Consider the following 25,097-nt stretch of genomic DNA (forward strand, 5'->3'; position numbering starts at 1 on the left):
ACCCGCGGCCGTGGTCGCCGCCATCTTGCCTGCCGCCGCCGCCGCGCCCCGCCCCCGCGTGACGTCACACGAACGCGGGAACTGCGCGCCCGGCGGGGCGCGGCGCGGGCGGGCGCGCTAAGGGGAGCCCGCGGCGCGACGTCTGCGCGGGCAGTTAGTTCTGTGGTGCACGCACAGCGCTTCGGAGCTGTATGACGCGGGCGGGCGCCTCGAGGATTATCGCCCCCCTGCCCCGCCCCGGAACACCTTGGCCGGGGTGGGCAAATACCAGCGAGTTGCCGGGCACTGAACACCCGTAACACTCCAGCACAGCCTCCCCCAGCCCGCTTCACTTAGTACATAACATGAAAAAAAAATTTTAAAAGCAGAAAGATGAATTCTGCTTTGCGTTGCAACACGCCTTCCAAAAACTGTGCCCCAAGACTTCGTGTGAAAATTTGCAGAAACGATTACGAAGCAAAACGTGTTGGAGGACCCATCGCAGTTTAAGCCGTTTCCTGCAGCGAACCTCGCCAGACTCAGCCCGGAGCAGCAGCGAGAGCCGAGGAGCTGCTCCCGTCCATTGTTCCGTGAAGCTGCTTTAGAGCGGCAGCGTTGGCCTCGCTGCCTGGATCGCATTTCATCGAATAACATTGCATTTTACCCACGGCTGAGCGCGGCGCTGGCCGAGGGCAGCAGGAGGGCAGCAGGAGGGCAGCTAGATGGCATGAGAGCCCAGCTGAGCTGGATGGGGACAGGGGAGCCCATCTGAGCTGGCCAGGGCAAGGGGACCAGTGGACCTGGATAACCAGGTTTGGCACCGAGCAGCCAGAGACCCCTCTTGCTTCAAGAGGTTTGTTTTTTTCTTTTTTAATACGCTGCAGAAGAAAACCATGCCAGAAAGAACACTTCTGTCCCTGCACCTGTGGTCTGGAGGCTGCTCAGGGTCCCCTCTTTCCCTGTGTGCCACCACTGCCTCCTGCCTGTTCCCAGCCAATGCCAGCTCCCAGCAGGCTCCGTGTTGGTCCCCAGGATGTCACAGAGGCAGCAGACGGGGCAGGGCTGCAGACAGATGGGTGGGAGAACACGGATAATTAACCCAGCAGCAAAATAGAACAAAATGGAAGAAGCTGAAAGCCCTCAGAAAGCTGAGCAGTCTGACCTGTGTCCATAAGAAACTCAAAGCAAAAACAAACCTTCAGTCTGTCCTGGTTTAAGAAATCCCTGAGTGGGATTTTAAGGCTCTTTGTAGTAATTTTCCTCAGTTTACTGCGGTGCAACATCTCCCCTTGGAGCTGTGTCCCCAAACAGCTCTGTCTATAGGGCCTCTGCAGTGCCATGGATCCACACAGGGAATCTCACCAGCTCCCCGGATCCACATAAGGAATCCCTCCTGCTCCTCCAAGGCCCTGTGTGACCACAAGCACCCGCTCACCGGGGGCAGCTGCAGTCTGGGCAGAGAGCAGGAGCCTGAGCACAGCTTTCTGTGGAGGTGAGACTGAAATGAAAGAGCTTTTAAAAGCATTTAAACTGAAATGCTCTCTGTGGAGTTTAACAGGAGTGCCTTATTCTGCTTCAGCTCTAATCTGTTCCTAATCAACTTAAGACAAATTTATCTTAAGCCAGATTTGCAGCTGTTAAGAAGGATCCACGTAGCCTTTTGCTCCAAAATTGCCATATTGGTTTTGTGGAAGGATCCACATCTTTAAATGGGTGAAACAGGGGACCTGGGAGCTGTGTCAGGAGTGAGGAGTCACAGAGCCAGCTCAGTCTCTGGAGCCCAGCACAGCATCCCATGGAAAACTGCATCCAGAGATTAACTGCTGTCCCAGTTTCTCATAATTAAGCAAGATTAACAGATAAATAGTCCCAGCAGCCACCAGCATGAGTAGCTCAGATTTGTTTCCAATAAGGCTCAAGGGGCCAAGAGAGGTTTGGGCAGCTGCCTTTAATGGCACTTTGGACAGACAAATTCTAGTAATTTGTGTGTCCCAAATCCATTTGTTACATCCACTGCACTACTGCTGCTCACTTGGCATTTCTGTCTGCAGTGAAATGAGCTCTCAGAGGACCCAGTGCTTCAGGCTGTTTTACACAGGAGCCCTGAGCATCCACCCAGTTCTGTCCTGGTCTTTCACACTGGTTTAGTTAACTCAAACTGGGGTCGAGGGGGAGGGAAAGGGGAAGAAAGGATGAGGGCAGGAGGGATAGACAACTAAGGACCACAGATCTGTTAGAATAGGGATTACAGGAGTCTCAAGATAGAAGCAGGTATGAATATAAACTTTTGTCAAGATGGTATAAATACCATCCACTGCAGTGCTCTGTACGCCCAGCAAGAGATGTTGTTTCTAAGCACTCAGAGTTACTCCTTCGCATCCAAAGCAGAATTACTTAATTACTTGCACTTCTTGAAAGGTTTAGAAGTGTGGTATAACACAGGCTCCTACAACACTGACAAATGTTCACTCCAACCTAAACAGGACACAACAGGCTGACAGGTGTCTCAGGGGGCTGGAACTGCACCAAGTGTTTTGCAGTCAATGACTGAGTTCCTGCACTGAGTACTGACAATGTAGCAATGAAGAACAGCAACAAGACTTAAACATGATTAGTATTATCCAACTGCTTTGTTATAAATATATTATATACATTCAAACATCACATTAAAATATTATTCCATTACACCAGAAGAGATTAAGGCTTTATATTATTTACAGAAACAAGCAAGCACCTTAAAAAAAAAAAAAAAAAGAACAAAACACCAGTCATTGACATTTCCCTTCTAACATTACAAGTTTGATACCTTGAGCTCTTGAATACAGCTATTTGCAGTGTGCCCAATGCTAGAACTAGTTTAAACATTTATTGTCAGGGTAGGAAACACTTAATAGCAGACTCATCATTGAGCACTCCACACGAGCAGGTGTTGTACGGGGTGCCCTCCTTCCTCAGAGGCTCCTTAAATTGAAGGCTTATGTAGAAATGGTTTGCTCAATTCCACGTGGAGAGTAGAACAATTTGATTTTAAGGGAAGCTGAAGACACTTGAGGATTCGTGGCCCACTGGAGGAGCAGGATTCTCAAAGTCTGTTCCACATGACATCAATTGGATTTAACATGATAGTGAAGACAGAGCTGCACATTGATCAATCACAAAGTGCATTGAACAGTCATGATTTTCTGGGCTCCCCCTGCCCTGACACTGCTCTCATGCAGAGCACTTGGACTCGAACACGGAGTGACAAACCCTTGTCACCACTCTCCCTATAGGACTTAGGCAACAAGCTATTTTGGAAGTGTTAAATAATGTTGATACAACACATGTTTCCTACACCACCACGTACCACTGGAGTGACTGTCCTGCCCTCGGGCTGCCCGACAGCTCATGGACACAGCACGTTCTAATGTGTAAGCAGACATGGCTAAACAAAAAGGTGCTCAGTGAGAGTAATCATCTTCATTTCAAGTATTGTTTTAAGAATTAGTTCTTTTCATTGCAGTCTGTGTTAGCACTTTTTAGTTTGTGCTTTAGAGTCTGTTATTTCTTTGCAGGTCTTGAATTTGGCTGATGGCTTTATTTTTTTTTTCTTTTAAAAACAACATTGGCAACAAGTTAAGGATTGCAGAAGGCTGGCAAAAGTTATTTGATTTTCTGAGCCCATTTCATGTCATCTGCTCTTGGCTTCTCCCCAGTAAGTCCTTGGATGATGTTCTCCAAACACCTCCAGAATCTTATCTTCTCTAATGGATAGTTCAGCCAACCTAAGGGATTGCAAAGGAAAAAGAGGATTAGTTTGTCATAGCATCCAAAGTTCAACTACTCTAAGACTGCTAATAATGGTCAGGTTTTACTTTCAGGACGTAGTAGGACTAAAAAATAGCTCTTTGAGTGGCAAGATTTTTGTCATCATCTGTCAAGTCAGGCTTCTTAATTGTATCATGTTTTTACATGACATTCTGCTAATGAGAACTAGATTTGTTTCTTGGCAGAGGTTTCAAAACCCACATGAACTGTTTGACAAAGTCAATGACAGAATGAAGAACTAGAGTGGTTTATTTTCTGCTGTCTGATTAACCTGATAACTTATTTAGGATTGTGCAACACTGGTCACTGGGCATTCCCATCTGTCCAGTGGGCATAATATTGAACATGGATATAAAAGGAAGTGAAAGGCAGCAAAGCCTGTCCACTCCTCTACCCTGAGTTAGAATGAGTGGATGCTGAAAATCCAGAAGCCTGGCTTTAGAAATGAGCATTCCAGACCAGTTGCAGATTAAATGCTCTCCTGAAGGAACAGCAGCTTTAAGACTTTAGTGAACAAAACCCATTACAGGCACGAGCTTACCAAGACCACTCCACTGGATCTCAGCACCACTGACTATTCCCTCAGGCTGCAAGTTACCATTAGCTGATCACAAAACTTTCCCCCCCATTTTTTATGCAACAAAACCAACTCCAGTTTTACTAAGAGCCTGTGCAGTAAGTCCACAGTTAACTTCATGCCCTTTTCCAGTTCAACAGGCTGCCCCTAAGTTACATCTCGGCAGGGGAACTGCACTCAAGGGAGGCTGCAGCACGACCCCAGGGGCAGTACCAGTGGTGATGCAGAAGTAGGTCTCGTGTGGAGACACATGATGGATCCTGTGGTGCTTCCTGGGCAGGATAATGTGCCAGTCCTGCAGGAATATGACCCAGCGTGGGAGCCCAAAGTACGTGTGGGACCACTTGTGGATCTGGTTCGTCATGGTGATGAAGATGATGAGCGCGAAGACGTAACACTCCCAGGGACACGTCTCATACAATGCCTCTGCAAAACAAGAGGTGCATCTTTAAACACCAGTTCTGAAAAGGCAAATTTCTACTAGGGCTGGTGCCACAGGAGCTAACAAAGGCCTCAACGAAGCTGCTTTGGCAGAAGTGTCACAAGAGCCAGTGAGCCATAAGCAATTCCCAAATGTCACAAGACAGGCTGGGAAGTGCCAATATCTGTGAATGCACCATAAACAGGAAGTCAAACTGAGTTGATCATCTATAAAATGAATTTAATCCTTTAGTTCTTGACTTCTAGTTTGCACATTAAGTGCTTTTGCACAGAGATGAAGCCTTGTTGTTATATGTTATATACTTTAGAACAAAGGTTTCCCTATATGCTCACAGCTTGATCCTTATAAAAAGAATATTTAGCATAACTTCTAATGCTTAGTTGCACAACTCTTCAGCCCCAGTTATCCTCTGTTGAGCTAGAGAACCCCTCTGTGCCACCTTCTGCCACCCTACCTGCAGGAAAAAAAGCTTCTCTCCCTCCTGCCAGGAGCACCATGCTTCCAACAGCTCTTCCTTGTAATGTCACAGCCATGGATTTCTCCTACCTTCACACAGACAAATGTTCATCTAAATAGCAACAATGCTAAATCCACAGAAGTCAGAAGTAGCAGCTTACCTGGGGAAAAAGAAACAAATTTGTATGCCATGTTGGCCAGTGGGACCAGTGTCATGAAGCAGTTGTCTCCATTGGTCTCTATGAAATCATGTCTGGTAATGGCTGTGGGGTCAATGTGATGTTCCCTAAAGGGTCGGATGAAAGCCTGGAAAAAACAATGACACCACAGCTCAACACTGGTCTTGGAAAGAAAATATTACCAAAGAAACCCCCCAACAAACCCCAAACCCCCTCTCATACATTCTACTGTGATGACTGAGATTAAGAGAATTCCAGAGTACAAAGCATGTGAGCAGCATCAAACTTTTGTGATGACAACATTTCAGATTATTTGATTTACATTTCAGAAGCAATTCAGCTCCCAAATCCAGGTTTTCACAGTTTTCAGTTTTATTCTTCTTAATTTTCAATTAGAACCTGTAGTGTCTGGATCTCAAAAACAAAGCATCAGCATCCTAATTTCACAGACAAAATAAGCCTGTGAAAATCACAAATATAATTTGCTTAATAAGCAGCATCAACCAAGGAAAAAACACTAAAATATTAAAATTCAACCTATCATTTTTGTATGGGGTACAGATACCAGCTCTAACAGAATAAATGCAAGTTAAGTGACTGGATAAGGCAATGGAAGTCAAACGGACTACAAAAGTCACCTCTAAGAGCAGAAATCACATCAGAACACACAGTCCTAGAGGAGACAGAGCAATTGCTTTACTGTGTGTGACAGTCAAACCAGTTACTGATTTGCTTTTACCACATCCATCACATATGGCCTGTGCAAAGGTGTCCTGAGCAGCCTGAACTCAGGGTCATCTAGTGCAAAGTCTCCAGCTTTTTTTTTTTAATGTAAACTATGGTCCAGAGATGCCAGGATTCAAAGACTACTAAGTCTATTGAAGGTGAACAAAAATAAACCAAAACCAGCAGTCTGAATTCTGCTGTGGTAGTTTCTGTATTTCTGAATAATTACAAGGAATAGCCCACATGCTTTTTTTTAAAATAAAATAATGATCCTTCTAATATTGCACTGTGAGAAGTAATTAATGGTAACTACTTAGAAATTTAATTAAGAAAACAGATGATTGCTTACAATGGAAGCCAGTGCACCTTCCACTAAGCAAGTGGCATTTGTAGCTGCAGGTGTATAATATATCTCTAATTAAATCTTCAGTCATCACCATTCTAATATTACCACATCTACAACAGGGGCAGTAGAACAGAGAGCTGCAAAGATTCTTACTGGAGCACCCTCATGTTTCACAAGTTTTTAGGAGTTCAGCTGCAGGGACAATAGGTTCCTCCACTTGTGGTTCCCACAGAACCTCATGAAGGTCTGCAAACACTGGTATTGCAAAACTGTGTGCAAACCTCAAACAAGGTGATAAAATGGAGCAATGTCACCTTGCACGTGTCACCCAGGCCAGGTGCAAACACAGCCCTGCCCCAGCACTGCCCAGTGCTGTTCCATGGAGGGCTCTGGGGTGTGGAGCTGGTTACACTGGTAGGACTGAAGACAGAGCCTATAACTGCCCAATTCAGCTGGGAACACTGGAAGTGCTTCAGGAAAGTATTTCACAACTTTTTCAAGCTTAAGAATAACAATCTCAAACCTTTCCAACTATGGGTAGCTCCACAGATCCCCAGGTATCTGCTCCCCAGTGAAATAATCCTGATAAGAAGTCAGCGGTAACAACTCCTGCAACTTCAATGAGGAGAGAGACAGTTAGAGAAACACAGCATTGTTACTGACTTAGTCACATTTTATACTTGTTTTACGAGTTGTTTATCTACCTTTCACTTACATATTTGCATTCATAGGAGATCTACCCAGTCTGAATAAACATAAGGTCAGGCAAGTAAGAAAAAGAGGTTAACAACAGACCACTTGGACAGTAACAATCTTCATTAAATCTATAGCAGGATTTTGTGTTTAGCCCATCCTGTACAGAACAGATGGACCACTCCATGTGGGTACCTTTTCCTTAGCTGATCCCTCACCTCTGCAGTCCTTCTCACCTTTCCTCTTCCAACAGGGAGAAGAAATAAATGCACGATTAGTGTGGCACCCGCTACCCGGAAAGCTTTCTTTTCATACCATAAATCAACCCTCACTGCTGAATCCATTATCCAGTTGGCCCAAACTCTTAAATACACCAGGAAACACTTCATTCTTCATGCATCTCCTTATTGTACTGGAGACAGCTTATTTTATAAGCAGTAAATTGTGTACATTTGCTTTTGTTTCAGACCACACACGCAAGCTCCAGTGAGACCGGGTGGGACACAATAGCTTTTAGATCTGCTCCCAGCAGCTGAAAGGGCAAGCAGCCTGGGTTCAGAGGAAGATATCCAAACAACACTTCTCTTTGCAACAACTAAAATACCGTTCTCGCTGAGCTAATGTCCCCATTAGCCCTCATGGCCTCCAGCAGCTGCACCATTAGAGTCTGAAACGCCTGCAGGAGCAGCAACAGAAATTGAGGCAAAATGCTGAGGGTTCAATAGATGTTTCACATATTGCTTTGATGTCAGCTGGTAGAAACCTAAGAGGGAAGAATGGAGGGTGCCTGGAGCAATGCATTATACTTCAGCAATTGGAAAAAAACCTAACTACTAGCAATCTCATTCTAGCTGTGCTGCAGAAGGGCTTGCTCACTCTTCTGCACTTGTGCAGGATGAGTAATAATAGAAGAGCTAAAACTGTACTAAGGTTATACATGACCAGCATCATAGCACTTGGGGTGTGTCCTGTCCCCAGGCTCAGAGACCATGATGGAACAGGAGCCTCCTCTGGGTCAGGGACATGATGAAGTGGGACCTGCTCTGGGTCAGGGCCATGCTGGAGCAGGACCTGGCACTCAACAGTCACCACTTGGCTACAGGACTGGAAGAGCAACTGCCCCAAACACACCATTAACACAAGACAGCTTTGTCTCGCTTGTGTCCTGCTCAGAAACCAGGGAAGCTGTGGGGGTTTGGGCCACAGAAAAGGCCCCGCTCCACCTCTTCCTTGTTTAAGAGTCAAACTCAGACACAACAACTCGCAGCCTCACCCAAGGGCTGCTCTTGCAGGGAGCACAAACCGCTTCCCGTGGGCTGGCTGGTCCCGGGCCAGCGGGAGGAGCCCCACGAGAGCAGGCACTGCACTATGAGGGCTTCAAGAGACAAAGCTACTTCACGTGTTTACAACAAAAAGATGTACTTTGCCGAAATTTTATGGGCTGAGAGTAAGGCTGGCTTTGCACAGGTATAATTACCAAATTGTAACCTGGAGTTCTTACAGCAGAGCATATAAAGTTTCATATTTACTGTAAAAATTCAGTTAGAGTCTCTGGAGAGGAAAAAAAAAAACAGCATAAGGTGTTATTAAATAACTTGATGCTGTTGTGTAACATCATTGAGAAGTATAGTAATTTTTAATCAGTGATTGTATGAATGAGTTGAATGTTACAGCACTAAAGGGTCAGGGGAGTAGCTAACTCTACACAGAAAAAAAATCTTGTTTTCTAAAAATCAATATGCTGAAGTGACAGTTGTTTGTCATTAGCTCAGTTGGTTTGAGCATGGTGCTAACAAAGCTAAGGCTGTGGGTTTGATCCCTGTATGGGCCATTCACTAAAGAGTTGGACTTGATGATCCTTGTGGGTTCCTTCCAACTCAGAATGCTCTGAACTCTCTGAACACTTACATGCTTATAAAAATAAAATGCCTTAGTCATCTGCCTTCCCCACGTAGTGGCTTTCAGTACAGAGAAGGCAGAGGCTTGATACTACAGCAAATTACAAGGCTAAGAAAATAAAATCTGGACATTCCAACAAGCACAAAGTGTAGCAGCTTGAAAGTAGCAAAGAAGAGTTCATCATTTTGGCTAATAAAGGTGAGAAGAATTCAGTGAGAATGGACCTCACAGTGCAGTAACCAGGGAATGCAGCTGAACTGTGAAACACAAGAAGGGCTCAGATAGCACATGTATTATTATTATTATATAGACTAGTTCTATCCCATTATAGCTGCAGTTTCAAACAAGTCCTCTCCAGAGGCAGGAAAAGTGTGTGCTATGTCACAGGAGCTCCCCTGGCAGGACTGGCACGTTTCTCATGGAGCCTGAGCTTCTCCTTGTGCTGAATCCCTGCTCTGGGAGCTGTGTAATCCTTGTGTCCCAGCAATGCCCCCTGAGAGCAGCACACCCCACACCTCACAGCTCAGCCCTGACTGCAGCAGACCTGACCTGGCCTTGGGGCTGAGCCAGCTTGGACACTACCAGGGAAAGGAGATCCCCAAGGAATTAGGGCACAGTCTCCCCTGGGGCTGAACAGCAGTGACTCCTAAAGCAAATACTCATCTACCAAAGCACAGCTTGGCTAAGAATCACTGCCTGATAAACTTAATGATAGGAGCAGCCAAATTTTATTCTCATGTCTTTAACCTTAGTGTGTTTGCACGAAGCAAGCTGTTCCTGCTATTTCTCCAGCTGACAGAGGGCTTGTAAAGCACATTTAAATGACAAAGTCCTGACAACGTTACCAAGGCCTCAGGTTCTTAAATAAAAAGTACCACTGTGAGAACTTCTTTTCCCTGTAAATGCATTACTAGAAAAAGCATTTATGTCATCCCAGAAGGTGGTGATTAAAGGTACAGAGAACAATGGATACTAAATGAAAATCAAGAGCAAATTTTCTCCCACTAAAAAAAATCCAAGACTTTCATTAGTATGATTAATCAACTAATCCTCCAGTTTCATCCCTTTAAAACACTCCCAGAATGAAGCAAGGTGAGCTCAGTCCCTGGGAGCACTGGGTAGTTCTGTGCCTGCAGGTTGGCACCCAGAGCCCCAGCACCTGAACACTGGGCTGGCATGGGATGTAACCCACCATCACACTGCTCTGTTCAGGGTCTGCCCTGTGCCCAGGCACTCCAGCAGGGCAACACCCAACACATGTGCGTCTGTTTGAGGTGCAAGAGTTTTCTGAGTGGATCAGGACCACCGAGACCTACAGCTCTTAAATCCTCAGCCAAAGTCCCCTGTAACTTGGAGAGAGCCTCTGACAACTGGGCAGGCACACAGAGCTGTCTTTGTCCCTGCTGCTGCCAGAGAGAGCGACAGCACGTCCCCTGTGCACACAGTGGGGACAGAGAAGGGGCTGTGCCACCAGTGTCCCTCCAGCACCAGGGCAGGAGCCTCAAGGGGAGAAGGGCTCAGCTCTCCCTCTGCCCTGCCCGACAGCTGCCAGCACGCCAGGAAGTCCATCCCTTAATCCAAGTGACATGAAGAACAGATAACTGGTGCCAACATCACCTGCCCGAGTGCAAATCAGCAATTGTACCACATAATTCCACTTTCACAGCCTCCTCCTTCTCCTCCTTCTGGGGGCTGGACCGGGGCTCCCAAGAGAACTCCCCAGTAGTGCCCAAAGGATCCACAGGAGACAGGAGACAAACATTGTAACACAACACACACTCATTTGTGCACAGTGCAACACAGAATCCAAGTTTTGCCTATTTAACCACTTGTGGAGTTTCCACTTGCAAGAGATGATACAGTTTAGGGTGGAAACACAAAGTTACCTACAGCTACCAAGTAACTGAGGGGTACTTCAGGTGGGTAGGACAGCAGGTGACAAAGACTTGCAAAAGATCATTTTCTGTTGCTACCTGAGGCTTCTAGTGTAATTTCAAGGACCTTTTAAAACAAAATTTCAAGTGGAAACTCACTGTAGTGCACAAAGTAACTCCAAAATGTTACAGCTGTGAGGCAGAGGATGGGGACACCCACCCCACATGCCCAGCACGCCCTTCATTCAGCACTGATGTGTCTGGAGTGGTTTTACTCCAACCTGTGCCAGGGCTCTCGTGTGTTACACACTCATCCTTTGGCTCTGCAATGCAGCTGATGGAGTACAGCCCTGCAGAGCTGCTTGAGCTTGGAACACAGAGCTGCTGGGCCTTTATGAGATCCAGTTTCTATTTTGAAAGCTTGCTAAGTGATTTCCTCCCGTGTGCTCTCTCTGCCTAACCCACAACATCTGCAGGAACGTGGACCTCAAATCAGTTAAAAAAAATGTGGTGCCCAGTTCTCAAGTCAGCAGCAATTAACTGTACCTTGTGTCATGGCACAAGATGTTCCTAAAGATATCTGTCCTATGTGAGGCAGTTCTTACAAATATAAACAGGTTACAACACAAAGTTAACTTTCTTTTTTTTAAGACTGCAATGCACAGTCTCTGTTACGAGCAAATGTGGCTGCACATAAAAGTCAACTGTCTGAAACAAGTCAACCAACTTGGAAAAGAGGGTTTAAAACCCTATACAAAGGCAAGAGGGAGAGGAAATGAAAACCAGGATCCATGTTTTAACTTGCCAAACTTTTTATCTAGACGCTATTAATATATGAACTACATACTCAACTCAAGTGTACTGAAAAATAGGCTGGACACCACAAACTCACCTGAAGGTATAAGGGCTTTCAAACTTGATCTTATGTGTTTTGCTGAGGCTTTTCTGCTTATCAAACAATAACACCTTTGCCAGCCTTGTCCCTGGCACTACCAAACATCTATTAGAGTGGTCGAGGCTGCTCTGGTTCTGTGGCACTGCTGGGATGGTGTCCTGCTGCAGTGGGAAAAGATGGGGGTGCTGAACCTCCATCACACCCCACCCCCAGCCAGGGCTGCCCACAGTTTACTGGGTGCATGTGTGTGCATGCCAATAAAATACCAAATTCAAATCTGCATGACTGGCAGCTTGCAGAAAGAGGAACATTTCCATGGCTGCTCAGCAGCTGAGGATATTCAGAACAGGGCATGACTGGATTTAACAGAAGCAACAAAAGAAATCCATCCTCTGCCCACTCCTTTTTTTTTTTTTCTGACAATGAGGAAGGGAAGGAAGTTGTCTCATCTCTGCTAAACCAGACTGAAAGACAAGAGACTCCCATGCCTCTTCCTTTCCAGCAAGATCATCCTTAGTCAGCAGGAAACCCCCCAGTGCAGGAGCCATTCTAACCAAGGCCATGAAGGTCTCTCCTCAGTGATGCTGTGGGTGACTCAGCACAGCAGCACAGACCTGCCTCCCACAGCACAGAGGGAAGGACCTGCTTCCTGCCAGCCAGAGCAGGATCAGACCTTTTTTGTCCCAAGAATCTCTGGATTACAGTATTCACAGTATTACTCATGCCACAATTAAGTGTTCCTTTAAAAGTACGAAAAAAGAATTAATTACAGATACAGGGTTCAGGCAAAGTGGAATGATGCAGAATGTTCAAACTACTCCATTTCTTAAAAGAAGATATGTATTTGCATAAGAGGGGGTGCCAACAATGCATTCAATGGACAGGTCTGTGCAGCAGAGCAGATCCATCCCAGTGGATCACTGATGCCTTTCAAGTTTCCAAAGGTCTGGTGTGAACTCGATGCAGAGCTACATCTTTATTAGTAGAATGTTTATTTTGTGACCTCATCTCAAAGGTCAATATTCCAAACTACACTTGAGGAGGGCCCTCACTGGAACACACCTCAGCTGCCTGTGACTCAGTGTTCCCAACCATACCCGCTGTAACACCCACAGGATTTAGGAATCAGGACTTTCATGGAGATGAGCTTCACAAAAAGTAATAAAACCTAATATAAAAACCCCAAACTAATAAAATCTGTGAATTACAGAAATAATTCACACTTCACCTGAAGAAATAATGTACTGAAGACAACAAAACAAGATAGCCTGCAGCACTTATTATTTTATTGCACTCATTTTTGTACACACTATCAGTTATTTCCACACCATTTTATTTACACAGAATCCAGATTCCGATACTTTAATCATTCACTACTACTTAAATAATACTATCACTGAATTGGCTGCTTTATCAGTAAAACTGGTAACCAGGATATCAGAGAACTCAAGCTTTTATCAGCATTAACTTTGAGATGAAAGCCAGCAACAAATAGATCGCACTACAGGTTAACCATTATTGGTGATTCTCTTGTCTGCATCTGCCCTTGTCACTAAGGAGCAGTTCACAGGCCATGTTCTTCTCCATTCCTCCCAACACCTCCACCTCATCAGCTGAGAGCAGGCAAGACTGAATGAGGCCAAGAGGGCTGGTGTGATTCACAGTGGGAGGACACTGCTCCCCCCAGCCCCCTTTGCACAGATATCAGGAATTGCCACTTCCCAGCTCTGGGAGAAATTCATAGCTTCTATCATATACCACTGCTTGAACCTGCTGCTGTGTTTTGGGTGGGGGGTTGTCTGTTTGTTTAATTAATTAGCAATATACAGCAGTGACTATAAACAAGCAGCATTCTCTTCTAAAACATACACCTCACACAGTTTATAGAAAAATGTGTTTTTATTCTAAAGCACAGGAATGAACAGCTGTACTACCTCAGACAGTGCCCTAAGGAATGACACTGTGTGTTCTCCTTTCAGCTAACCAGGCAATTAATGCAAAAGCATGTAAATGTTTATACACACCCAACACAAGAGTTACTATTGTATTCAGTATTCTTTGCAAGTATGGGAGGACACTGGTGAAATGCTTGGATACTATTCCCTCCCTCTTCCCATAGCAGAAGTTTTCCAGAGAGCTATGAAAGGTATGCATTGCATAGATGACCCTTCAGATTTCTAAACTGAAACCTCTTTCCTTTTCCCACATCCCCTCCCACCCAGGGACCAGCAGTGCCCAGGCAGTGCCCACAGACCGAGTCAGCCTCTGTGAGTGCCCGCCTGCTCCGCTGCCCTCTCTGCCTCTTCTCAACAAAGTCTGTGTGCAACTGCTGCTGCACACCATCCTGTGCCACAAAACTCGTGTAAACACTGATACTTTCTGCTCTGTGTGTTAAGGAATATCCAAGTCCTACCCAGGGTTAGGCTTTGACTGATGTAATGAATGATGTGGGTCCCTTTTCACACCCTGCTCATTCTGAGTCAGTTTTTTCCTGTAGCTAATTCCACACAATTCTTGATTCTATCAGTAAAGCTGTACAGCAGCAAACTAGAGCCTTCCCTGGTTCTTCGTCTCCTCCATGGAAAAGGGGGAATCATCAGCTCCCACTGCAGCTCTGCCCCACCGAGATCCTGCCAATGTAAACACCTCTACAGACCAAGGCACAGAGGTGAGACTGAGCTGCTGGGCTTGCCTGCCTTCACCTCCCACCCAATGAAGTAATAAGAGACCAACAGTCACATTTATTACCACAAGAAAGCAGCAACTTGTCTTGCATTGCCGGAAAAAAGTCATCATTGAGGACAAAGGCCAAATGTCACATCCTGACATGAAAGCACAGTTCTCCAAAATTCTCATGGTCACTTTGCAGTCCCTCGAAATCAAGCCAATTCAAAGCCACCTTTTATAACATTTCTCAAGCTTTTGCTTTCTGAAAAGTTCTTGTAAATGTTTTTGTCAATCAGTGTATTTTGTTTCCATCTCTGATCACCTTCACAGCTCTTTTCCTTCTCAATAGTCCTTACACTTGCAGTGACTACCCAAAACCACCAAACTTACACAGCTATGTCAAAAACCTCCCCTTTAAGATACCGAGAAGCCACTGACATGAAACACAAAGCAGTAACAAACTTTGCAGATGGTCTCAGTTTCAGAGGCTCTGCACTTGCACACACAATAATTTCCAACAGCAAGTCAAACCTAAAGGATCACACACTTGCTTCCCATATTCCAACAGTCTTGCCTTGTTTGGGACAGTGAACAGTTCCTACTTACATATCCCAACGATAACCGAGGGCGTGTGTTCCAGTCGCAAATAAAAGAGGAGATTGTAAAAATTGAAACAGATCAGAGAGAAGCATAAGATGACAGAGATCCATTCTTGTAGCCTCTTTCCTGTTGGGAAAAAAAAAAAAAAGGAAAAAAGCACGTTTTACTTTTATCTGAGAGGACATTTTGGAGTCTGAAATAATACAGACAGACCATTCTACTGCCTGGATGACTCGTTCCATTTGTCAGACAGGGAACTGAAAGAGAAACTTATTTATCCATGGGAGGTGCAGTCATTTTGTTAAATAACATCCCTCTTCCCTGAGCCGCCACTAACCCCTTCCCTCTGCCCTTGCCCAAATAACAGGGACAAATCAGACATCATCTCACATTGTCCTAGTTTCCTTCTCCCTGAGATTGCTGGCATAATGTTCCTCCTTTTCTCAATTTGCATTTCATCCAATATTCAGTGTTGCTGGAATGGCTGAATCTGGGAACAAATTTCTGGCCTCAGACATATTTAAATCTCCTCGTGATCTGTAATATTTACAAGCTCTGAGATTTTAAATAAAGCTGTTGCACTAACAGGAAAAAGCACCATCCTGTATTTTGGTGGCCCTGGAATGACTTGTCTAGCATTGCAAGTGTACCCTCTGAAGCTTCTCACTGAACTGCTGCCTTGTTTTTGCCTTCCTGCTCCCAGGCAAAGGGAGGGAACTCTCAGCCACTCTGAGATGACAAAGGACAGAATAAGCAAAGAGAAAGAACTGGCACAAATTCTCTCCTGCACCTTGCTGTACTACTTTGTACCTCCATAAAAAAATCATTAATGAATATAGAAAGGGAACAGGCAGATGAGAGTACAGTAACACTTTGAATATCAGATTAGCAGCAGAAAGCTGCTGCCTGCTCATCACTGCTGGATCCTCACGAGGCTCCGAGGCCAAGAGCAGGGGATGCTCAGGGTGAGGCCCATGTGGATTAAGGAATCAGGAACAGACCTTTAATGCCCAAGGCCAGGCAGGAGATCTGAGCTGCCACCGTGGCCAGAAGGGCCCCGGGCTGCAGTCAGCTCTTGACACGCTCAGGGTCAGCCAGCACAGCCTCCTCCAGCCCAGGGCTCCCCAGAGCAGCCCCTTCCCCACTCCTGCTGAGGTAAAGCCACACCCAAGGAACACTGAGTGAGGACTCCAGGGAGGTGCATGTGCTCTCCCAGGCACGCTCAGGCCTAGCACGTGTTCAGGACAAGAGCTTCTGTCCTACTCCTCCTCCCTCCTGACCTACTGCCTGATCAAATTTCTCCTCCTAAATGCTAAATCAAGTCCTCCCTCTCAAGTGTACCATACAACAAACAGGGAAGTAGGAACATAAAAGGAGGATCAGAATTACCTACACTGTGCCTACAAAGCAATATCTGAAAGCATGAACAAAGACTTCTACAGGCCAGTTTTACACAAATTAACAGCCTCTGCAGTAGCAGAGGAGAGAATCCTGAAATTAAATTAAGACACAGGAACAGCCATATCTGACAGTAGCATCAGGTGACAATGTGGGCGATTCTATAAAGAGATCCCTGGAGTAATGAAAGTAAGAGTTAATTAACACTCGCTTCCTGCATAAGAAAACCACACCCTGATTAGAGGAGCTAAGTGGGTACAATTAGCTGGCTGCGGGAAATGAGGCTTCTCCATGGCAAGTCCCCTGAGCTCAGTGTGTGCAAACACTTCTGTACTCTGAACATTGGGATCCCAGCATGGCACTTGAGATACCTGAGTCCAAAAATGCAGTCTCAGCTCTGCACTGGGAAGGCAAATCACTCAAGGAGCTGAGTCAGCACCAATTACTTGTGTTTAAAGGGCATTCAAATCTAGAAGTGTGTCCTGCCTGAAGGAATGAGGTGACAAAGCCACAAAGAGTGTGCTTAAAGAAATCAGGGAGATATTCCAGTCATACTCATTCTGCACAATCAAATGTAACCCATGCTCTAATGAATTCAGAAGTTGGACATCATGTGCTTCCTCCATAATACATATTCTGACATTGTTTATGCAAATTATTTATGTAATGCCAGAAAAAAATTGTGTATCCAACACACCCTCACAGCTTTCTGACACAATATCACTGCACATGTGCTGCTTCACAGACTGCCCAGGAACCTCCCTCTACAGCCAACGATAAGGGCAGTGAGTTGTTTGGGGAGGAAAACCTTTTCCTCATGAGCCAAAGTCAGGGATTGCTTTTGTGTAAAAGAGGAACCAGACCCGGCTGGACCAGAACTGTGTGTCCAGATGTCACACAGCACCTTCTCAAGGCAAACGGGAGGCGACCAAAACCAGCTGAAGACTTGCCCCAAACGACTTGCCGGACAAACCAACAAAGGCCTTGGTTTCCTTATCATCCCTTGGCTCTGTGTGAGCAAGAACCTACTTGTGCAGGAATTGCCTTGTGTGAGCTGAGCTCAGCTGACCTGCTGGAAACCAAAAAGAGCTGAAAACGGTTCTTCCCTTTCCTAATTCCTCACCTGCAAATGGATTCACTGGGAAGGGCAGGAACACCCAGCACTGCTCACACTGTGAGCTAAACACAAACTACACCTAATTATAAGGAGTTTGCAGCTATTTCCACAGCATGATCGAATAGTCATCCAGTAAGCACTCGAACGACAAATTGAAGCCTGTTTGATGTGTACCATGCTCCAGGAAGACCGGAACAGGAATTCCAGCATCCCTCCACCCCTTTCTGAGGGGCCAGGCCTGGAGACCTCAGAGCAGCTCCCTGAATAAACGTTCTTCAGCCAAAGCTTCTGTCGTTACCTCGTGTAGCGACCAGACCCGCTTTTAGAAGGAAACTCTCGCTTTTTGTTTGCCAGTTTTTAAAAAGAACACCTCCCCCCGCCCCGTTCTGGGCCGTTTCTGGTTCGAAACGCTCGGGGCCGCACACCCGGCCCGGTCCCAGCCCCGCCGGGAGCCCCGCGCTGCCCGAGATGCCGAGGAGGGGCGCAACAGCCCCGGGGACCGAACCGCAGGGCCGGACCCTCTCGCAAACTCAGAGGCTCCGGGCGGTCGGAACGAGACGCGTGCTCGGGGGGAGCGAGGGGCACCCGGGAGAAGCCGGGCCCGAGAGGAGCCAGCCCCGAGACGCCGCCCGAGGGCCCCGCCCGCGCTCACCGCGGGACCGCGCACACCTCACCTGAGCGAGTAAGAGCATCGGCCAATCCAGCTGCGGGCACCGGGTGAACTGCGACAGCACCACAGCGCCGCCCGCCGCCCTCACGGGCCTCCGGGGCTCTCCTATGGGCGTCACAGCAGAGCACGCCGCAGCCGCTGCCCGCCAATGTACCGACCGCTGGGCGTACGCAAGGGCCGAACGACTCCCGCCCAGGCCGCGTCCGAAAAACCAGGGACCGCGCATGCGGCGGTCGCAGCAGGGCATGGACAGCCGCCCACGAGCGCTGCACGACCAATCAGCCGCCGACACGCCGCAGCGCCCGACGTCGCCAATGGGTCAGCGCGACACCCGCGACGCGCGCAAATTGAGCGAGGCGCACGTCCGGGGCGCAGGACGGGGCCGGGCGCGCAAGGCCGGGCCGAGGCGGGCGGAGACGGGGCGGGGCGGCGTGCGTGCCGGAAGTAGGGGAGGCGTCCACGGTCGGGGCGGAGGCCGGACAGGGGCCGATATTAAGCTGAAGAGCAGGAAGGACTGGAGCAAGGAGAGTTTGGGAGCAGGGGCTGACGGCGGAGAGGCTGACGGGGCAGGTGCAACGAGGCCAAAGAGCGGGCAAGGGTCGCCGAGAGACAGTCCCGGTTCCGGGCCGTGCGGTGCGGTCCAGGCGGGCGGGGCGGCGGTCCGGGCTGTCGGTGCGGGGCGTCTAGGGCTGTCGGGGCGGGGCGGTGCGATTGCGGCCTCGGTTCCGAGCCGTGCGGGGCGGTCCCGGCCGCGCCCCCTGTCCCCGGTGCCTCGCGCGCTCCCTTCCGGCGCGGGCGGGGTTCCCGCAGCATCCCCCGCGACAATCGCGACAATAAACCCACCGCCGGTGGAGAACTAGACAGGCAAAATTCAAAGAATCCATATATTTAATCCTGAATGCCACTATTGTGCAGATAAAAAGGAACCATCTCAAGGGAGTATGCTGTGCCTGAAAGTTTGTATTGACACAGTCTGAGTATGGTCACAGACGAAAAACTCATTCACAATAGCATGTGGTGACCCATGTGCTTTCAGCGATCCCAGACAAACACATCCCCACGCGGCAAAACCCGTGGATAACCCCCCGCAGCAGGACCAAAGTACTACGTTAAAAATATCAAAAATAATTTCTGCAACAGATTTATTTGAATATCAAATAAAATAGCACTGAAATAGTGGCTCAGGAATTCAATGGGTCCTGGATTCATCATATAGTTTTATAAAGACATAAATAAATATATCTCAAAAACTCTGGAAACTATAAATTTGCTGCTAACACAGAAATTACTCATCTGGGGGGGGGCGGAACACTCTCAGTGGGTTTGAGATAGGTGTCCCCATGTCCCTGTTACAAATGTGTAAGTCAGAGGAAGATACATCTGGTTCTATCTGAAACACGTTCTTGGGAGCGTTTTCCAAGTGACCTTCAAGGTGTGTTGGTGATCTTGGTTTGTCAGGGCAAAATGGTTGTGGGGAGGAAGGAAAAGCAGCAAATTGCTACCGAAGTTTGGCTTTGCATGGACTATCAAATTCTCTCGGAAAATGGTTTTGCCTTAGTTTCGCCCGGAACAAAGCCACAGTGTCAGCAATGTCAGCGGCTCTCACCTCCTCAGCTCAGTGTGACGGGACCACCGAGGGAGAGGTTTGGTCCTTCCCTGGAGCCAAACCAGCGCACAGCAGGAGACTGTCCCTTGTGTTCCTCCTTCCCTGGGGAGGAGGGAGAAGCGGGGGGTCAGTGCGCAGGCTCGGCCCGGCTCTGCTCGGCACGACTCGCCTAGAGTACACCCGGAACACGCCTAGATCACACCTGGAACACACCTGGAACACACCTGGAACACACCGGGAACGCACCGGGAACACACCTGGATCACGGCTGGAACGCCCCCAGAACTCCCCGCTAGGTGGCGCTCCAGGCTCGGCCACGGCGGCGCTCCCGGGCCGGGAGTGGGCGGGGCCTGTCTCAATGGGCGGGGCCATTTTAGGGGTGGTTCTGTGGGCGGGGCCATGGCGGTGGGCGGGGCCATGGCGGTGGCGGGCCCCGTGTGCGTTGTGGGCCCCGCGGGACCGGGACAACGGGGAAACGGGGGCCGGTCCGGGAGCCTCCGCAAACGCGGGCATTTGCGCGCGCTCCTCACTTGGACATCCCCCCTGAGCCCGCCGCCCCCGCACTGGTTCGCCCGGCACGGCCCTGAGGCCCCGCACTCACGTCCCCCGCGGGTGCCCGCAGCCCGCGGCCGCCCCAGCCCCGCTCCCCCGGCCCCCCCCGCCGTGCCCGCCCGAGCCCCGAGGCCCCGCGGGAGCAGCAACTGGGGCCGCTCCTCGCTGGGCTCTCGCCGGCCTGGGAAAGTGTCAGTGGGTGGCGGAGCTGGAACAGCCACTCCCACGGCTCCCGTCCAAGGCCGTAAATGCGAAGGTGGGGAGATGACAGGGACTGAGGAGCATGAGGAGGACGGGACACCGTGGTTACCCCACCTGGTCCCCCGTCACCCAGCCCAGCCAGGTGACACAGATCAGCCCTGGCGCTGTTCCAGTGCCAGGACTCACAGCTGACAAGCCCGAACTGATTCCCTGGCAGGCCCACTTTCCCCGTGGTGCTCCACACAGGACTAGAGCAGATGGAAAACAAGTATTTGTACAGTCTAGAACACAGATCTTTAATGCTTTTAATAAAGAAAAAAATCTTCTAATTCTCCACTTGAGCCCACTCCCCTCTCAGATTTCCTTGGTTTGTGTTGCCCCTGGCCATACACCCCATGGAGTTCCAGCTATCTGTCCTGCAGCCTCAGGACCTTGGAATAGCTTCCCTCTTTTAGAAATTTCCTGAAGGAATAATCGAGTTCTGTTCCTGGGAGCTTCTGACACTTGGCAGGATACCTTGGAAGGATAGCATTCCTCTTCCCTTGATGAATCTTTCGAACGCTTACACAAGAGATCATTAATACACGATCTGTACCAAATTCATCAAAACAGGAGGCTGTGATTACCTAGGAAATGTCAGACAACTATGGAGAACTTCTGGAAAGCTACTAGACAGCAACCTCTCTGCCATTTTTATTGGAACACAAGGACATGTGCTGCTTTGTAAGATACAAAGTCACCTCTCCCTGTCCCTGCTCAGACTGACAGCCCACATCTTGCCAGCAGAACTGCTCCAGCATGGACTCCCTCTGCCATGCAGGACAGAGACCATGTCTTCTGCTCTGTCACTGTTCCCTTCCACGGGCCTTTGTGTGCTCTGGCTCTACCTCCTTTCTTTCCTTTGCAGAGCCCCAGAGTGGGTGCTCTGACCTAAAAATTTGCTCTGGAAAATTTTCCGTGTGGCCAGGGAAGGTATTTCGCTCATGTTGTCCCACCGGTGCCAATCTCCAGGTGTCGTCTCCGCGGCTCTCGGTGGGGCAAAGAGCAACGTGCAGATAAAGGGGGATTGAGCAACCCAGCGCTGCAAAGGCCAAGCCTGCTGGGTCAGAGGTGAGCAGAAAATCAGCAGAAGACCAACAAAAACCTGAGCATCACCATGTCACATGGGAATAGGGTGAGGGAGCATTCAGGGGGGAGGGTTCTGGTCTGTAACAAAAGAAGCGAAGGAGTTCAGGAGACAGGGCCTGGGACTGCCTGGGGAGCTTTGGGCCCCGGCACTGCCAGGCAGAGCATCCAGCAGCGGGTTCAGGAGGCGGAAAGCGTGTTGCAATCGTTTTTGATGCTAAAATGAAGCAAAGTGTCGAGACTGGTCTGAGAGCTGGGGCAGACGGAAGGAGAGCCAACCTCTCTTGGAGTTGAGACATTGTCCCCCTGTGACATTTTGTAAGTGCTGGTGTTTTACAGCAAGTAGAGAGCAATAGATTCAAACCTGGCCTCTGCCAGGTACAACTTGTGAGTTGTTGGTGCATGGTGTGCAGCTGAATGAAGAGGGACCTGGGGCTAGGAAAGGAAAAGAGAGCACTTGCCATGCTCAGAAATAAATTTCAAATTTACTTCTCTATTTTGCAGCCTTTATTGCAACACTACTTAAGTCAGTCTTTTAGGCAAGGTCCCCTCCTACCCCCCAGAGACCTCCCCACACCACCTCTGTGCTCCCTTCCCACACCACCCTGTTTGCAGAGACATTGTGTCTGGAACCCCTCACTTCTTCTCCAGCTCCCCTCCAACACACTGCCCACAGCACCCCAGGCATTGCTGCAACTCTCAACTTCTGGCATCACCTTCCTTTCCCTGTGCCCCAGCTCTGCCCCTCTTGTGCTGTTCCAGGCTACTGCAAGGGATAATAATAATAATAATAATAATAATAATAATAATAATAATAAATTGGACAGAACTGCACCAAGAAGCATCAGAAGTTTCAGCCAGCCTCTTTCTACAGCATGACCCTCAGTCCATAGACCTTCTGACAAACACTTCAGTGTCTGAGCCATCACCACTAAACTAACAGCATCCCCCCAAAACTGGTGTCATTCCAGGGACAGCTGCTGCAGACCTGAAGTGCATGAAGTAGAAAGCTTGCAAGAAATCCTGGAAAAGAAGACAATTTCCAGGAAGAAAATGCCTCTGCAATGCTTTATTGTAGGTCCGAGCCTGGAGCTGGAAAGCTGTGGCTTCTACAGTACAAAAGGCAAACTGGAGAGCAGAATTTAATTCATGACAGAGATGAGCAGTGAGGATTACATTCTTCCCTCCACCTTTTCACCACACTGGTCTCCTCCTGTTTCTCTCCTCATTTCTGTATTGTTTCACCCATGAATGTAGAGGAATCTGGATGCTATTGCATCAGATTTTTTTTTTTCCTCGAAAATGTTATGTTCTTACTGAGTAATTTGTGAGTTATGCTGTCTCCTTCCTCAACTGAATAGTTCTGAAAAAAAATTCATGAAATCAGTAGTAGGAAGGAGCTTTTCACAGAAGTGCTGCTTTTCAGTCGAAAATGGCTCTTCTGGGAGACAAGCTGCGGAAGGGCTGCTGCCAGTGCCTGGATCCTTTCGCCAGGAATGTCTGCATCTCTTTTCCTATCTAAAACATCTCTGAGGAGGTTTTCCAGGACAATTATTAGCAGCCTCTGCATATCTGGCCAGGCCAAGCCAGGCACTTGCAGGGACAGAGCTTGGTGTGCCCATACCTCCTCTCAATCCTGTGGTGCGAGCCTTGCTCTGCACCTGTTCCCATCTCAAAACCCCCACTTCTGGCCATGCATTTGTTATGACAAGTGCAGAAACAATTTAAAAGAGACCAGAGTTAGCTCAAAACCTGCCTGCCGAATGCTGGGGTTTTGGATAAGTGGTTAGTCCCGCCAACAAGGTTCCCATGAGAAGCTGAGAATGGATGTTGGCTACACGAGAGTGGATGCTGGGATTTGAGGTGAGCTGGAGGAAGTTTAAAGACATCCAGGTACAGCAGGGAGGTGAAGGGGAGAAGGGAAGGAGGGGACAAGCTGGGCATCCAACCTGAATTACCACCCAGCTGCCATGTGATCCCGGTGACTGCGGGATTACTCAGCACTGGCCGGGAAAGCAGGTGTGGGCCACACCATCCCTGATAGAATCTGTTTCACATGACAGTTGCACAGGCATTTTATTTTGTTGGGGAAGATCAGCCCAGGCGGGAATGCAACTTTCTGCTGCAGAGCAGCAGAGAATAGGGGAGAAATTCGAAGAGGGCAAATTTAGATCTCCAAAAATATCTTGAAAAACTGTTCAGGAATTTTACCAACCAGCTTTAGCGTTTGATTTTAGCCAACGACTGGCCAAGAGAGACCAACCGTGCACGTAGCAGGAGACCTTCTGCCTGTGGGTCCCTGAGACAGTTGGGAGGTAGGAAGCACATGAGACTGATTTTAAGAGTTCGGTTGGAAGGGCCAGTTAGGGCAGCCGCTGGATGTAACTGCCAGATCAGAATGCAGGATAAAGGTGCAGGATGAGGGAGTAAACAGCCAGAAGAACAAGCCCTGGCTCACTGCAACTTGCCAGTATTTGCACCCAATACAGATGTTTGTATTTATGAAGGTATGGGCTCCAACTACAACCTCCAGACCCAGCTCTCTGGCCAGGCCCAGCTCCAATTTAATCTCTGGTGCATTCACCAAAGATTAACTTGATAGATAAAGATGGAACTAGAAATATTTGAGGCCTGAAAACCTGTTAGGGGGCTTTTGTTATGGAAAAAAAATCCTATTAAAACATGAACAGAAAAAGCAAATAAAAAAAAAAGTCCGATGATCCGCTGAGTGATTCTTGAATTCTTCCTCTTTTCAGAGTTCTGAGGTTTGAACATTAAGAACAGTTGACTGTTTGAATCATATAATGCAATACCTGTTCCTCTGGCTTAACGTTACAATATTTCCCACACCGCAGGATTGCTTCACATTATTCTAAGAGGCAGTGTCATTTTCCCTGCAGTGCTGGGTCTTCTTTACTGAGGCGAGGACACTCCTACTTCCTTTAATTATATGTTTTGTTTTAAATTAATGTCCTTTATTCTGGGGATGAATCACCAGCTTGTAGACAGGTAAATGTGGGAGTAAGAGAGTGAAAATATAAGTTTGATTCCCAAGGTGGGTGTCTTTAATTAAAACGGACATCAAGATTCAGTCTTTCTTCCCAAACTTACCCCACAGATTGAAAAACTCTGGGCTCCACGTTCCCCTGCACGTCTCTCACTTTCCTCCTGAGCCACGTCCCGCCCGGTGGGTCCCCTTTGGTTTCATGTGTGGATCCCCTATCCCGTCTGTACCCTCACAGTTGCACCATATCCTGCAAAGTAAATACACCAAGGCAAACTTTCAGG

At 48.0% G+C, this 25,097-nt stretch overlaps 1 protein-coding gene and 1 long non-coding RNA gene across 2 annotated transcripts; both read right to left on the reverse strand.

Annotated features, from left to right (window-relative positions):
* Positions 1-2,589: 2,589 nt before the first annotated feature.
* Positions 2,590-15,263, reverse strand: TMEM189 (transmembrane protein 189). Its single transcript, XM_029960439.1, has 5 exons — positions 15,147-15,263; positions 7,036-7,127; positions 5,423-5,567; positions 4,577-4,789; positions 2,590-3,743 (listed from the first exon to the last, which is right to left on the reverse strand). The coding sequence occupies exons 3-5, from the start codon at positions 5,475-5,477 to the stop codon at positions 3,622-3,624; spliced, it is 390 nt and encodes a 129-aa protein (XP_029816299.1). The 5' UTR covers positions 5,478-5,567; positions 7,036-7,127; positions 15,147-15,263; the 3' UTR covers positions 2,590-3,621.
* Positions 15,264-20,959: 5,696 nt separating this feature from the next.
* On the reverse strand, positions 20,960-25,071 carry LOC108639934. The gene is made up of 2 exons (XR_003915858.1): positions 24,921-25,071; positions 20,960-21,780 (listed from the first exon to the last, which is right to left on the reverse strand). It is a non-coding gene; the product is annotated as an uncharacterized LOC108639934 (long non-coding RNA).
* Positions 25,072-25,097: the final 26 nt, after the last annotated feature.

The sequence above is a fragment of the Manacus vitellinus genome, unplaced genomic scaffold (assembly GCF_001715985.3).
Source record: "Manacus vitellinus isolate BGI_N305 unplaced genomic scaffold, ASM171598v3 scaffold_26_pilon, whole genome shotgun sequence".
NCBI lineage: Eukaryota > Metazoa > Chordata > Aves > Passeriformes > Pipridae > Manacus > Manacus vitellinus.